This window comes from Microtus pennsylvanicus, chromosome 12 (assembly GCF_037038515.1).
Source record: "Microtus pennsylvanicus isolate mMicPen1 chromosome 12, mMicPen1.hap1, whole genome shotgun sequence".
In the NCBI taxonomy this organism is placed as follows: domain Eukaryota; kingdom Metazoa; phylum Chordata; class Mammalia; order Rodentia; family Cricetidae; genus Microtus; species Microtus pennsylvanicus.
Genome location: NC_134590.1, coordinates 91,834,994 through 91,849,691, shown reverse-complemented (window position 1 = coordinate 91,849,691; position 14,698 = coordinate 91,834,994). Strand labels below are relative to the sequence as shown.

The window sequence follows — 14,698 nt, the reverse complement described above, 5'->3', positions numbered from 1 at the left end:
TTGGTTGTTCAGGTCTTGCTATTGTAGGGTCTTTAGGTTTTACTGGTATTGTGTTTTTCTTTGTGGTATAGTGTGTGATCTTACCTTTTCTACTCATCTTTTCCTCTAATAGGTGTGGTTGGGGCTGACTGAGATTCTGTTGAATAATCTTCTAGGTGCCAGTGAATCCAAAGCTCAGATGGTTGTTCCTTGTGGTACAGTCAGTGCCACAGTTCTAGTTACTCCGTTAGTTACTCCTGTTCCTGCAGATAGCTCAGTGCTCCTGTGCTTGGCTCTGTTCCTTTGGAGTTTGCTGTCTCAGGCTTATTTTGACCTATGTTACTGGCTTTGATCTGTTCCTGTAAAATCTGGTCTGGATCCCTTCCTGCAGAAGTTCCTGTCTTGAAGTTGAACCTGTTCTGGTAGAGATCGCTGACTGCTGGGTCAATCCTGGTCTGCCAGTGTCCCAGGACTGGATTTGCTCCTGGCTTCTGCTCCTGGTGGAGCTTGTTTCCTCTCGCTCTCTCTGTCGTAGGAGTCTCCACTCTGTTCCACTCTGTGGAATTTGTTGCCCAAGGTGGAGTTCCTTGCCTCAGGGCAACTTTCACCTGTAAATCCTGATCTGGATTCCCTCCTTCAGAAGTCCCTGGGTTGGAGTTGGACTGAAAAAGTTTCTGGTTCCAGTCTACTGCCTGGGAGTCCCAGGCTTGGGTGTGCCCAGACCCGCAGAGGACCTGCTTACTTCCTCAGAGGTCCCAGACTCAGGCTTGGACCCGCAGGGGTTCCATGTTCCTGCCTATTCCCTTTGATGTCCCAGACCAATGCCCTAACCCACAGAGGTCCTGGCTCAAGCCTACTCTCTCTCTGAGGTCCCAGACTCACGGCTGACCTCTCCGAGATCTCTGGTTCCTGCCTATTCCCTGGGAGGACCCAGGTTCACTCATGCCCAGGCTGACAGAGGTCCTGACTCAGGCCTAATTCCTGGGTCTAGACTCATGCCTAGACCCCCGGGGTGTTGGTTTAGGTCTTCTTACTTCAAGGTCCCAGATTCCCTCAGACACTCTGGCTCACTTGCTCAGCGGTCACTCCCTGTACCTGTTCCAGTGGAGATTGCTGACTCTGGATCTGGTCGCTGGCTAAATCCTGTTCTGCCCGTGTCCCAGGACCAAACCCGCTCCTGGCCTCTGCTCCTGGTGCTCCCTCTGTCCCAGGCAGCCAGCTCAGTCCCACTCCGGCTCCAGCAGTGATCACAGACTCTGAGTCCAACTTGTTTATTTAGTAATTAATAATTACTACTTTTGTTTAGAGACAGGGCCTTCCTTCACTTTATAGTCTTGGCTGGCCTAGAACTTGATATTTTGAGCAGGCTGTTCTGAACTCACAGAGATCTGCTTGCTTCTGCCTCCTCCCCCAGGTGCTGGGATAAAGGTGTGTACCACACACCTGGCTTATTGTATTTGAGAGTAGAAATCTCATGCTTGGGGGCAGCGAAGGCCCAACAGTTAAGAACATTAGCCACTCTTGCGGAGGACATGGATTTAGTTCTCAGTGCTCACATGGAGATTCACAATCATCTGTACTACGTTCTTTTCTGGCCTCTGGATTTATGGTACACATATTATATGCAAGTCGACACACATGAAAAATAAAAATGAAACCTTTAAAGAAAGAGTCTCATTGCCAGGCAGTGTGGGGCACACCTTTAATCCCAGGACTCAGGAGGCAGAGACAGGATCTCTTTGAGTTTGAGACCAGCCTGGTCTATAGAGTGAGTTCCAGGACAGCCAGAGCTACACAGGAAAACCCTGTCTCTAAAAAACAAAACAGCAAAAGTCTCATGGTCTGCTGACTGAGCTGAGTGGTCTGTCTTTCTTTTTCTTTCTTTTTTTTTTTCATTTATTTTGTAGTTTATTTTAAGTGTGTGTTTTGCCTACTTGCATCCAAGGAGGTCAGAAAAGGTGTCAGGTCCCCTGGAACTGGAAGTTTATACAGTTGTGAGTTGCCGTGAGGGTGCTGAGAGTTGAATCTAGGACTTCTGGAAAAGTAAGCTGAGTCATCTCTCCAGCCCTGTGGTCATTACTTTTAATACAGAATCTCTTGTAACCCAAGGGGTCTTTGAACTTGCTGTGTAACCCGGGCTAACCTTGAACTCTTTAACTGATCTTCCTGAGTGGGAGTGTGTTGTGGGAGCTGGGAGTGGAACCCAGGGCCTTCCACGTGTGAGGCCAGTGCTCTGTGATGAGCCACAGCCCGGTTTTTTATTTTATTTTGAGACAGTCTTGTGCTGTAACCTAGGCTGGAGTTCAAGCTCTAAGTGCTGGGGTAACAGTTGTGCACTCCCACAGACTCCAGACCTTTGATACCTGAAGACTCATACCAGACTGGCATCACATGATCCTCTTGCTCTCCTCTGTCCCATGCCTTGGGGATGCTGTTTGTGAGGCTTTGTGTGTATGTGAGGGAGCTGCTTCTCTTTCTCTGTGCTGGCTGTGTAGCAGGTGATAGGCTGCCGCTCTCGGTGGTGTCCGCTCGCAGCACCTCTAGTGGTAGCTCTCGGAAGTCAGTGCCACTCAGGCCCATCACTGGCTTTGGACATCTGGTGCTTTGGACAAGCTGGACCATATGGTACTTTAGTGTGGCTGTCCCTGAGGAATACAGGGGCCAGAAGACGGTGGCAGGCTGGTGTGATAGGGCTCAGTACTGGAAACAGGTGGAACCTTTCTTGTCTTTGCCCTGGCCCCCAAGAGCCCACTGTGCGCCTTCCATGTGACTCTAGTAGCTGGCTCCCACTTTCCCAGAGAGGTGTTAAATCTCACTCTAAGAGTAGCAGTAGGTGCTGGCAGTGGCCATTATGCTTCTGGGAAGACCTTGCCCAGGAAATTGGTGTCGTCCCTTGATGATGCTCAGATCTGAGCATGAAGTGACCTTGTGTAGAGAAGCTTTGTAAACTCTTCCTGCCCCTCTGGGCCAGGGTCTCATTATATAGCCAAGGCTGGCCCAGATCTCCTGGTCCTCCTGCCTCTGCCTGCGAGTGCTAAGATTATAGGCTTGTGCCACCACACCTGGCCTTAGGGAGTGTGATGGAGCTGTTTCCTTCCACAGGGTTCTGTGTTTGTTGTATTTTCTTTTGATGGGGGTCATGTTTCAAAGTAGCACCCATGCCACATCTAATGATACAGTCCTACGTCCCAGCCACCCGGGAGGTTGAAACAAGAAGGCCTCTGGAGCATAGGACTCAAGGTGACCAGGCATCACAGCAGGACCTTGACTCAAGTCCCAGCACAGCTCTGTGGGCAGGTCACACCCTCGATATTGCCTTTGTTTCTGCAGTCAGCCACAGGCATTTCAGTTACAGCTGAGAACCAGCTGGTGGGCAGTGCTGTGTGGGGCTTGGGGCCCTGGGCCACTGTGGCAGGGCATCACCTGTGATTAAGAGTTGGCCACAGATGCTTGGCCTGGATGCCCGCAGAGTCCCCAGATCTACCTCCAAGGCTGCCAGGCATTAGCTTTTGCATTCCTTGGCCCTTGCCAAATAAGCCCACACCCAGGATGTATGGGATGAGCTTGGGAAAACCAGAGGCCAAAGAATCTGTGGATGTCCTGGCCCCTCTCCCCTGTCCTGTCCTGTCCTGTTCTGTCCTGTCCATTGACAGCATTTTAATGTTTAGCTGGAGTGGCAGGATCCTTGGGATTTAATCTCTAATAGCATGTCTACTTCCTTGTGCCAAGAGAGGGGTCTCCTCATGCTGGGCCCACCATTGTTCTAAAAAGGAGGCTCAGACCCTACCTACCCAAGAGCCCTATTCATGGGAAGGCCGAGGTAGGGACAGGGACCCTCCCCTTCCCCACAGTGTGGCCTTTGTGTACATTGAAGGAAAATTGTCTTTTTTGCCCCCCAGTCCTCCACAGAGCTCAAAGACTTGCCGGAGTCGGGAGAGGAGCCTCGGGGGGAGGCGGAGGCGCCCCGCCCTGATGCGGGGCACCCCGAATCTGCTGGGGAGTATGCCTTAGATCCTCCTGCCCCTGCTAGCGCTTCCACCAGCTCTCCTCCGCCCCCTACTCCTGCAGCCCAGCCTCTTTGTGTGCGAGAACTGGCAGGGGTAAGTGTCCACAGCCCAACCAGGTCCCAAGGCCCTATTCCGTTAGCCCCTAAGCCACCCAAAGCAGCTGGGACTTATTTGGCTCATTTTAGTTATGCCACTGACCAGACAGAGGGACTGAGCCCACTCTTGACTATAGCACAGTGAGAAATGGGAGATTGGAGGAGCCCTGAGAGGAGCTGGACAGCACTATTACCTTTCCAGGTTACTCCTTGTCCCTTTGGCCACCTCCCACTTCTCGTGAATCTGAGTGTTCAGGTTTAAGGTCTTAGGAACCTAGAGGCTCTGGAAACTCTGAGCTTGGGCTGCAGTGAAGCAGGAGGAGAAAAGCCCCATCCATCCTTCGAGCATACGTGCAAGGCGTGGGTAGATGGGTAACTTACACCTTAGTGGCTGAAGTGACTGCTTTGAAAGACAGTGAGAGCTGGGGAGGTGACTCAGTAGATAGGAGCATTTACTGTCAAACCAGAATGACCTGAGTTCACATCGCAGCACCCATATCAATAGCCAGACATGACTGCCTGTGCTTTAAAACCCCCAGCATTGTGGGAAAAAGGGTGAGACAGAGGATCTTGGAACTCAGTGGCTGGCCAGCCTAGCCCAAAACGGTGAACTTCAGGTTCAGCGAGAGATTGTTTTAAAAATAAGTTGGAGAGGGCTGGAGAGATGGCTCAGCCGTTAAGAGCATTGCCTGCTCTTTCAAAGGTCCTGAGTTCAATTCCCAGCAACCACATGGTGGCTCACAACCATCTGTAATGAGGTCTGGTGCATACACAGACAGGATATTGTATACATAATAAATAAATAAATATTTAAAAAAATAAGTTGGAGAGCGCACAACAACTGTCCTGAACTGGTCTCCACATGCAGGCACACTCCAAGTTAGATAAGAAGAGGCTAGAACTGTCACTAAGTCACCAGGTGTGCGATAACAGCAGGCCTGAGTGGTCCCCATCTTCATGCCAGCTGCGACCCCCCAGGCCCAGATCATGCTGGGAGAAGGTTTAACCAGGGTGAAGCTGTGGTCCTGCCCTGTCATTTGAGGAGTCAGGGTGTGAGGGGAAAGGAGCAAGATTTACAGTGTGCACGGGTGAGGAGGGAAGAGTCCTCTGTGATGCAGAAGAGGGGTGACAACAGAAGCCACATGGATTGGAGTGCTCCACTTTTACTCTGGATAGAACCCCCTTGGGAACTGTCCAGAAGCCTCTGGTCTGTGCAGTCTCTGGCTGAGGAGAGCAGCCTGGCTTTGCAGCCACCCCAGAACCCTCATGACAGCGGCTGCTCTGCAGAGAGAGGCGCCTTGTATGGCGACCTGGACCCACAGAGCCTGGCTTCTTGATTCTCACGGGCTGCAAACTTGAGCAACATAGCCCCCAAATGATCCAGGGAAAGGGGCCTCCAGATTAGGGGAGCAGGAGGTACCTCCTCCCCCAAGTGATCACAACTTCACAGTGCCTGGTGCAGCACTGTCATACCACTTGGTGACAGCGCTGAGCCACCAGGCCAGTGTAGAGCTCTCAGTGGGGAAGCTGGGCTGGCTGCCAAGGGTGTCTCGTGGCTGGCTCATTGCACAGACATACTGTAATTTGGGTCAGTTGGGCTGTGAATCCAGTTGGGTGGAACCTGAACCTGGGGATACCAGGCTGAGCTCACCAGCCTCTGTACAGAGCTGGCTTTCATCTTGCTGTGCTCTAAGTCTCAGTTGAGAGAGCCACTTGGTTACCCAGAGGGCTCCTTCACTTGTCTAGTCTGTCTGCAGTCCATGCCATGCTTCCTGGGTGTGTAGGGCGAGGGTGAGCCTATAGGATGAGCAGTTGTCTGCCAACGGCTGTGAGCAGCACCCACGTGCACTTAACTCTAGAACACCAGCCTTGGGGACAGCTTTTTGTGGTCTTGAGGGTGACCTCGTGTGTGTCTGTGTGTGTATGTTTAAGTTATATATAATTATACACACATATGTGCACGCTCTTTTAAAATGCTGTATACATGTGTGGGCCAGAGGTACATGTGAGTTCTGTGCTCAGATGGCAGAGGCTGGGTGTCCCTGGAACTGGGGCATGTGGGTGCTGGGAACTGGACCCCATCCTGTAGAAGACTAGTGAGTGCTCTTGACCACTGAGCCATCTCTCCAACACTGAGGGTGGCATCTCTAATGTGTCGGGTCAGCTGGCCACCTCCACAGCAGCCAGAGTGGCTTGTGTGTGCTGCTCATCTGCGCCTGTTTGCCAGCACCAGCTAGGTTCATGCTCTTTCTCAGCAGGGTCTCAGGTAGCTCAGGCTGGCTGTCGACTCCTGTTTTTCCTGCCACTGCCTTCCACCTCCTGCTTCTGTGGCTCCTGAGTTCCTGCTGGCATAACTGAACAAGTCCACAGATTCAGCGAGCATTACTCTGCGCCTCTTTGCCCATGTGAGGTGGTACGGGAATCAGTTGGACGCTTGCCTGGCCTTCCTCCTTGGCTCCCTGGTTAGTGAGGCAGATGCCTCATCCAACCTGTGTCATCCTGGAGCCCTGTCCTGGGCTGTTTCCTCCCCTCCGGGAACTCCCGTCCCCACATGCACCCTCGGTGATGTCTCAGATAGATCCCTTGATGGAGCTGAGCAGCCACAAAGTGGCCATGACATGTGAGGATGTTAAGGGCTGTTTTCTCAACTGTCCGCAGCTGTCCCAGGTGTGTGTCTGTGATGCAAGGCCTTCACCACTCACCAGTGCCCACAGAGTCCCCAGGGTGACTCACCCTTGCAGTTTGAGCATGGATACAGCAAGGTAGCAAAGAGCGTTCTCAAGGCATCCCAGAGAGCAAGAGTAGGCTTTAGGGCTCACAAAAAGTATGGCTCCCAATATGTTCTAGGTTGTAGGCCCTTGCTGGTTCTCTGAGGTATAGAGTTCACTGGGCAGGTTCCCGGCAAACGTCAGTTGTGTGGCCAGGTGCCAGTCTGGGATGCACTTGGTCCAGTGGGATAGTACCCCAGGTCAGGGTCTGTGTCCTACAGGGGTAGTATGAGCATGAAATTTGCTGTGGGGTTGGTGCCCTCCTGGGGGCAAGTGGTGGACTCACATGATCAGGCCCCGAGCTACTCCTTTTCTCATACCTTATCACGTGACCCCAAGTTCTGCAGAGCCACTGAGCCCTCAGCTCAGCACGCTTTTCCTGATATCCTCTGCAGCCCCCAAAGATCTGACATCATATGAAAGGCAAAGCCTGGGTTAGTTCTGGTGATGGACTCTTAGGGTAGGGGTAGGGAGCCAGTACTTCCTGGGGATCATTGTCCCTGTCTTATGAGTGAGAACTGGGAAGGAGAGGTGGTCTTGCTTCTCTGACACAGACCCGAGCTATCAGCTCATGCTGAGGAAAGCTCCCAGGTCTGTTAGAGATTTTGCTGTGTGGCACTGAGTAAGTGTTCACCCTCTCTGGGCTTGCTGCTCCAGACTCCAGCACCCTGCCTGTTTGCGCAGTTCCTGGACTGAGCCAGTGTTTACATTGTTACAGGATTATAAGCAAAAGGGAGCAGATGCAGCCTGTGAGCCAAAAGCGCTGGCTTTCTGGCCCTTTATGGGAAAAAACGGGCCAGGGCCCGCTCTGCGGGAGGGTCTCTGCTGGCGCTCACCGTCTTTGGGTTTATTGATTGCTTCGGTCGTTGGAGCATTCTCTTGTGTCGTCTCATATAACCCTCGGAAACTTCTTGGAGCCATCACCCCCCTTTTGGCTCAGTTTGGGCCCAGGGCATTTGGGGACCATAGGGAAATGGGATTTGTGCCTTCCTAAATGGCCAGGATCTGCCAAGGGTGCATGTCCACCACTGGCCTTTGCTTCTGTCTGCAGGGTCTGAAGGGCGACATAGTGGACCCAAGAGAGAACTGTGTTGGGCAGGAGCTGGGGAAGGCCCCTGGCAGCCTGGCACAGCCTTGAAGCACTTTGGCCCAGACATCAGAGTTTGCTTGTACTGGAACCGACAGCCCCTGAAGCAAGCATGCACATGTGCTGTAGAATGTTCCAGGGCAAGGATGGGAGCCAGTATGCTTTTGTGCCTAGGCATTCACATGAAACTTGTGTGGGATGTGCCAAGGGCCATGCTAATGCTCATGGCGGGCCAGGGTGGGTTGTACTGGAGGGGGGCCATGTGAGGAGCGTCCTTAGGGTAGGCCACGGGGAGTTGCAGGCACAGTCTGGGACACAAGGGGCCTCTCACCACTTCTGTGCTCTCTTTGCAGAGGTCTGCTGGCAGCTCTAGCCCAGAAGCCGGAGAAGGTAAGGTAAACTCTCTAGAACATTCGACCGCCCTGGAGCCAAACCAGAATGCTCCCTGACCCTGCCCACTCTGTGTCTAGATTCTGACCGTGAGGATGGAAACTACTGCCCTCCTATCAAGCGCGAGCGGACATCCTCTCTAACTCACTCAGGTGAGTGACCCCCGTGTGGGTCTGGGGCCCATCTGGGCTGAAGGAAGCTGACACAGTTGCGCTAAGGTGGAGTTGGGAGGTTCCTTGTCAAACCCTGTGGGGACACCAACCATGAATGTCACTGCCTCTGCAGGGACATGGTCGTTGCTGTGGACTGGAGGGGACGGTGTCCCCACCCATCAGGTATCATGTGTGCACTCAGGCAGAGCCAGGGGCTGTCACTTGTGCTTTCAGCTGCGGCACATGGTGAGGCCAAGGGGGCAGCATCCACATGAATGCCAGCCTCTGGCTCCCAACCAGTGCGGGAAAGAGGCTGATCTAGGCACAGAGACTCTGGAAATGCTCTGTTGGAGGCTGGCAAAGCCCAGCAGCCCGCTTACCCATAGACACTCTTGGATCTGATGTCTGCTGCCCTCCAGGGTGTGGTCTGGTGGCAGGGCCTGAGTCTCCATCTGTGCTGTGAGGGGTGTCACCTAGACCACACATGTATACAGAGGTCCATCTCCTGTGCAAACACAGCTGGAAGATGTGGTCTGTGAACACTGCTTTCCCCTTCAGCTGACAGACCTGGATCCTCTAAAACAACACAGCTCTTTGCTAGAACTTAACCCAATCAGAGAGTCTTTTTTATTATTATTATTATTTTTTATTTTTTTCACTTATTTTACATACCAACCAGTGTCTCTTCCATCCTCTCTTCCTGTTCTCTCCTTCTACCTCCCATCAATCCCTCCTATCTACTCCTCCTCTGATCAGAAAGGGGTAGTCCTCCCATTAACAAAGCCTGTCATATCTTGTTGAGGCAGGGCCAAGCTCTTCCCCCTGCATCAAGGCAGGGTGAAGCATCCCTGCATGAGGGATAGGTTCCAAGAAGCCAGCTCATGTGACAGGGACAGGTCCTGATCCCACTGCTAGGAGCCCCATTAACAGACCAGGCTACACACCTGTCATCTATGCAGAGGGCATATGTTGGTCCCATACAGGCTCCTTAACTGTTGCTCCAGAGTCCATGAGCTGTCTCTCTGTGAGTTCAAGGCCAGCCTGGTCTACAAGAGCTATTTCCAGGACAGGCACCAAAGCTACAGAGAAACCTTGTCTCAAAACAAACAAACAAAAAAACCAACCCCTCCTCCTTCCTTTCTTCAGCTGAGCTCCCGGAGCTTGACTCAGTGCTTGGCTGTGGATCTCTGCATCTGCTTCCATCAGTTAGTGGATGAAGGCTCTCCCTTGACAGTCTGGGTGGTCGCTGGTATGACTACAGGAGAAGGCCAGTTCAAGCACCCTCTCCGCTATTGCTAGGAGTCTTAGCTGGGGTCATCCTTGTGGATTCCTGGGAATTTCCCTGGTACCAGGTTTCTCTCTAATCCCAAAATGGCCCCCTCTGTCGAGATATTTCTTTGCATTACTCTTCTCCCATCCCAACCCCAACTCCACCAACCTAATCCTTCCCCCTCCCATTCTCTTCCCTCCCCTTCCCCACTACCAGTTTACCCAGGAGATCTTTTTTATTTCTTCTTCCCAGGGAAATCCATGTGTCTCTCTTAGGGTCCTCTTTGTTACCTAGCTTCTCTGGGGCTGTGGATTGTAGCCTGATTATCTTTTGCTTTACATCTAATATCCACTTATGAGTACATACCATGTTTGTCTTTCTGGGGCTGGTTTACCTCACTCAGGATAATTTTTTTTTTCTAGATCCATCCATTTGCCTGAAAATTCATGATGTCATTGTTTTTTACCGCAGAGTAGTACTCCATTGTGTAATTGTACTACATTTTCTTTATCTATTCTTTGGTTGAGAGGTATCTAGGTTATTTTCAGGGTCTGGTTATTACGAATAATGCTGCTTTGAACATAGTTGAGCACATGTTCTTGTGGTGTGATTGAGCATCCTTTGGGGGTGTGTCTGTGTGTGTGTGTGTGTATAACCACATACACACACACACACACGATTGCTATAGCTGGGTCTTGAGGTACATTGATTGCCAGTTTTCACACACACACACACGATTGCTATAGCTGGGTCTTGAGGTACATTGATTGCCAGTTTTCTGAGAAACCACCATACTGATTTCCAAAGAGGCTGTAAAAGTTTGCAAACCCCCCCCCCAGCAGTGGAGGAGTGTTCCCCTTACTCCGCATCCTCTCCAACATAGGCTGTCATTAGCATTTTTGATCTTATCCATTCTGACAGGTGTAAGATGGAATCTCAGAGTCATTTTGGTTTGCAGTTCCTGATGGCTAAGGATGTTGAACAATTCCTTAAGTGTATCTCGGCCATTTAAGATTGTTCTGTTGAGAAGTCTCTGTTCAGATTTGTACCCCATTTTTTAATTGGAGTATTTGGCATTTTGATGTCTAGTTTCTTAAGTTCTTCATATATCTTGGAGATCGGCGTTCTGTCAGATGTGGAGTTATTGAAGATCTTTCCCATTCTCTGGGCTGCCGTTTTGACTTGTTGACAGTGTCCTCAGTTTCAGGAGGTTCCATTTATTAGTTGTTGATCTCAGTGTCTGCTACTTGTGTTATAGTCAGGAAGTTGTCTCCTGTGCCAATGTGTTCAAGTGTACTTCCCACTTTTTCTTCTATCAGGTTCAGTGTGGCTGGCTTTATGTTGAGGTCTTTGATCCACTTGGGCTGGAATTTTGTGCATGGTGATAGATATGGATTATTTGCATTCATTTACATATTGACATCTAGTTGTACCAGTACCATTTGTTGAAGATGCTTTCTTTTTTTCCATTGTATAATTTTGGCTTCTTTATCAAAAAATCAGGAATTCATAAATTTATGGATTTATGTCAGGGTCTTCTATTTGATACTATTGATCCATCTGTCTGTTTTTATGCCAGTACAATACTGTTTTTATTACTGTAGTCTATAGTAGATCTTGAAGTCGGGGTGGTGATGCCCCCAGAACTTCTATATTATACAGGATTGTTTTAGTTGCCCTGGGTTTTTTGTTTTTGCATATGAAGTTGATTATTGTTCTTTCTTTTTTTTATTGATATTTATTGGGCTCTACATTTTTCTCTGCTCCCCTCCCTGCATCTCCCCTCCCCCTTCAGTTCCCCAAGGTCCCAATGCTCCCAATTTACTCAGGAGATCTTGTCTTTTTATACTTTCTTTTAAGATTTATTTACTTATTATGTATACAACATTCTGCCTCCATGTATGCCCGCACGCCAGAGGAGGGCACCAGATCTCATTACAGATGGTTGTGAGCCACCATGTGGTTGCTGGGAATTGAACTCAGGACCTCTGGAAGAGCAGTCAGTACTCTTAACCACTGAGCCATCTCTCCAGCCCCCTTTTTATACTTTCTACTTCCCATGTAGATTATATCTTTTTGTTGTTGTTGTTGTTGTTTTGTTTTTCGAAACAGGGTTTCTCTGTGGCTTTGGAGCCTGTCCTGGAACTCGCTCTGTAGACCGCTGGTCTCAAACTCACAGAGATCCGCCTGCCTCTGCCTCCCGAGTGCTGGGATTAAAGGCGTGCGCCACCATCGCCCTATCTATGTAAGTCTCTCTTATTGTCTACATTGTTCTCTAAATGTCTAAGTACTTTGGAATTGTGGTTTGTAGGCTGGCTTTCTTTGCTTTATGTTTAAAAACCGCCTATGAGTGGAATTTCTCTGATGGCTAAGGATGTTGAGCATTTCCTTAAGTGTCTTTCAGCCATTTTAGATTTCTCTGTTTAGGTCTGTACTCCATTTTTTTTATTGGATTATGTGATCTTTTGGTGTCCAATTTCTTGAGTTCTTTGTATATTTTGGAGATCAGACCTCTGTCTGATGTGGGTTTAGTGAAGGTCTTTTCCCATTCTGTAGGCTGTTTTTTGTCTTGTTGACCGTGTCCTTTGCTTTACAGAAAGAAGCTTTTCAGTTTCAGGAGGTCCCATTTATTGATTGTTTTTCTCAGTGTCTGTGCTGCTGGGGTTCTATTTAGGAAGTGGTTCCCTGTGCCAATGCGTTCAAGTGTACTTCCCACTTTCTCTTCAATCAGGTTCAGTGTGGCTGGCTTTATGTTGAGGTCTTTGATCCATTTGGACTTGAGTTTTGTGCATGGTGATAGATATGGGTATTTTTTTTCATGATTATTGTTCTTTCAATGTCTGAAGAATTGTTTTTGGAATTTTGATCGGGATTGCACTGAGTCTGTAGATTGCTTTTGGTAAGATGGCCATTTTTACTATGTTAATCATACCTATCCAAGAGCATGGGAGATTCTTTTCATTTTCTGATGTCTTTTTCAGTTTCTTTCTTCAAAGACTTAAAGTTCTTGTCAAGCCGGGCAATGGTGGCGCACGCGGGAGGCAGAGGCAGGCGGATCTCTGTGAGTTCGAGACCAGCCTGGTCTACAGAGCTAGTTTCAGGACAGGCTCCAAAGCCACAGAGAAACCCTGTCTCGAAAAACCAGAAAAAAAAAAAAGAAAAAAAAGTTCTTGTCAAACAAGCCTTTCACTTCTTTGGCTTTGTTACCCCAAGATATTTTATGTTATCTGTATCTGTTATGTAGGGTGATGTTCTCTGACTTCTTTCTTAGCTTCTTTATCATTTTATATGATAAAGGAGAGCTACTGATTTTGTTTGTTTGTTTGTTTGTTTGAGTTGATCTTGTATCCTGCCACATTACTGAAGGTGTTTGTCAGCTGTAGGAGTTCCCTGTTATAATTTTTCAGGTCACTTACTTTGTACTATCATATCATCTGCAAATAGCAAAAGTTTGACTTCTTTCTTTCCAATTTGTATCCCCTTAATTTCCTTTTGTTGCCTTATTGCTCTAGCTAGAACTTTGAGTACTACATTGGATAGATCTCTAGAGAGTGGACAACCTTGTCTTGTTCCTGATTTTAGTAGAACTGCTTTGAGTTTCTCTTAATTTAATTTGATGTTGGCTGTCAGCTTGCTGTATATTGACTTTATTATGTTCCTTGTATCCCTGACCTCTCCAAGACCTTTATCGTGAAGGGATATTAGATTTTGTCAAAGGCTTTTTCAGTATTTAATGAGATGATCGTGTGTTTTTATTTTTCAATTTGTTTATATGGTAGATTTCATTGACAGATTTTCATATGTTGAACTATCCCTGCATCTTTGGGGTGAAGCTGGCTTGATCATGGTGGGTGATGGTTCTGATGTGTTCTTGGATTTGATTTGTCAGTATTTTATTGAGTATTTTTACATCAATGTTCATGAGTGAGATTGGTCTGTAATTCTCTTTCTTAGTAATGCCTTTGTGTGGTTTGGGTATCAGGGTAACTGTAGCCTCGTACAAAGAATTTGGCAATGTCCTTTCTATTTCTATTGTGTGAAAAAATTTGAAGAGTATTGGTGTTAGCTCTTTGAAATTCTGATAGAATTCTGTGATGAAACCATCTGGCCCTGAATGACTGTTTCTATTTCCTTAGGGGTTATGTTTTTATTTCCTTAGGGGTTATAGGTCTATTTAAATTGTTTATCTGGTCTTGATTTAATTTTGGCATGTCATGTACCTATCCAGAAAATTGTCCATTTCTTTCAGATTTTCTAATTTTGTGGAGTAAGATTTTTGGAGTATGACCTAATGATTCTCTGGATTTCTTCCGTGTCTGTTGTTATGTCCCTTTCCATTTTAGATTTTGTTAATGTGTATGTTCTCTCTCTGCCTTTTGGTTAGTTTGGATAAGGGTTTGTCTATCTTGTTGATTTTTCAAGAAGAACTAAGTCTTTGTTTCATTGATTCTTTGTATTCTCTTTGTTTCTAATTTATTTATTTCAGCCCTCAATTTATTTCCTGTCATCTGCTCTTCCTGGGTGAATTTGCTTCTTTTTGTTCTAGGACTTTCAGGTTTACTGTTAAGTTACTAGTGTGAACTTCTTCCACATTCTTAATGTAGGCACTTAGGACTATGAATTTTCCTCTTAGCACTGATGTCCCATACATTTTGGGTATCTTGTGCATCCATTTTCATCGACTTATAGGAATGTTTAATTTCTTTCTTTATTTCTTCCTTGACCCAGTGGTAACTCAGTTTTCATGAGTATGAAGGTTTTTGTAGTTTGTGTTGTTATTGAACTCTATCTTTAAGCCATGGCAGTCAGATACAGGGGGTTATTACAGTTTTGTGTGTGTGTGTGTGTGTGTGTGTGTGTGTGTGTGTGTGTGTGTGTGTGTGTGTGTATGTGTGTGTGTGTGTGTCTGTTGAGGTTTTCTTTGTGACCAAATATGTAGTCAGTTTTAAA

At 48.0% G+C, this 14,698-nt stretch overlaps 1 protein-coding gene across 4 annotated transcripts in view; it reads left to right on the top strand.

The window, feature by feature from the left end:
* Ranbp3 (RAN binding protein 3) overlaps positions 1-14,698 on the top strand; it is a 51,460-nt gene that overhangs the window by 21,076 nt on the left and 15,686 nt on the right. For 2 of the 4 annotated variants that reach the window (XM_075942598.1, XM_075942597.1), the window contains exons 3-5: positions 3,879-4,079; positions 8,290-8,326; positions 8,407-8,478. In XM_075942598.1, the coding sequence (XP_075798713.1) occupies positions 3,879-4,079; positions 8,290-8,326; positions 8,407-8,478 (310 nt within the window). The remainder of the gene's footprint in view (positions 1-3,878; positions 4,080-8,289; positions 8,327-8,406; positions 8,479-14,698) is intronic. The other 2 variants (XM_075942601.1, XM_075942600.1) reach the window with 1 other exon arrangement.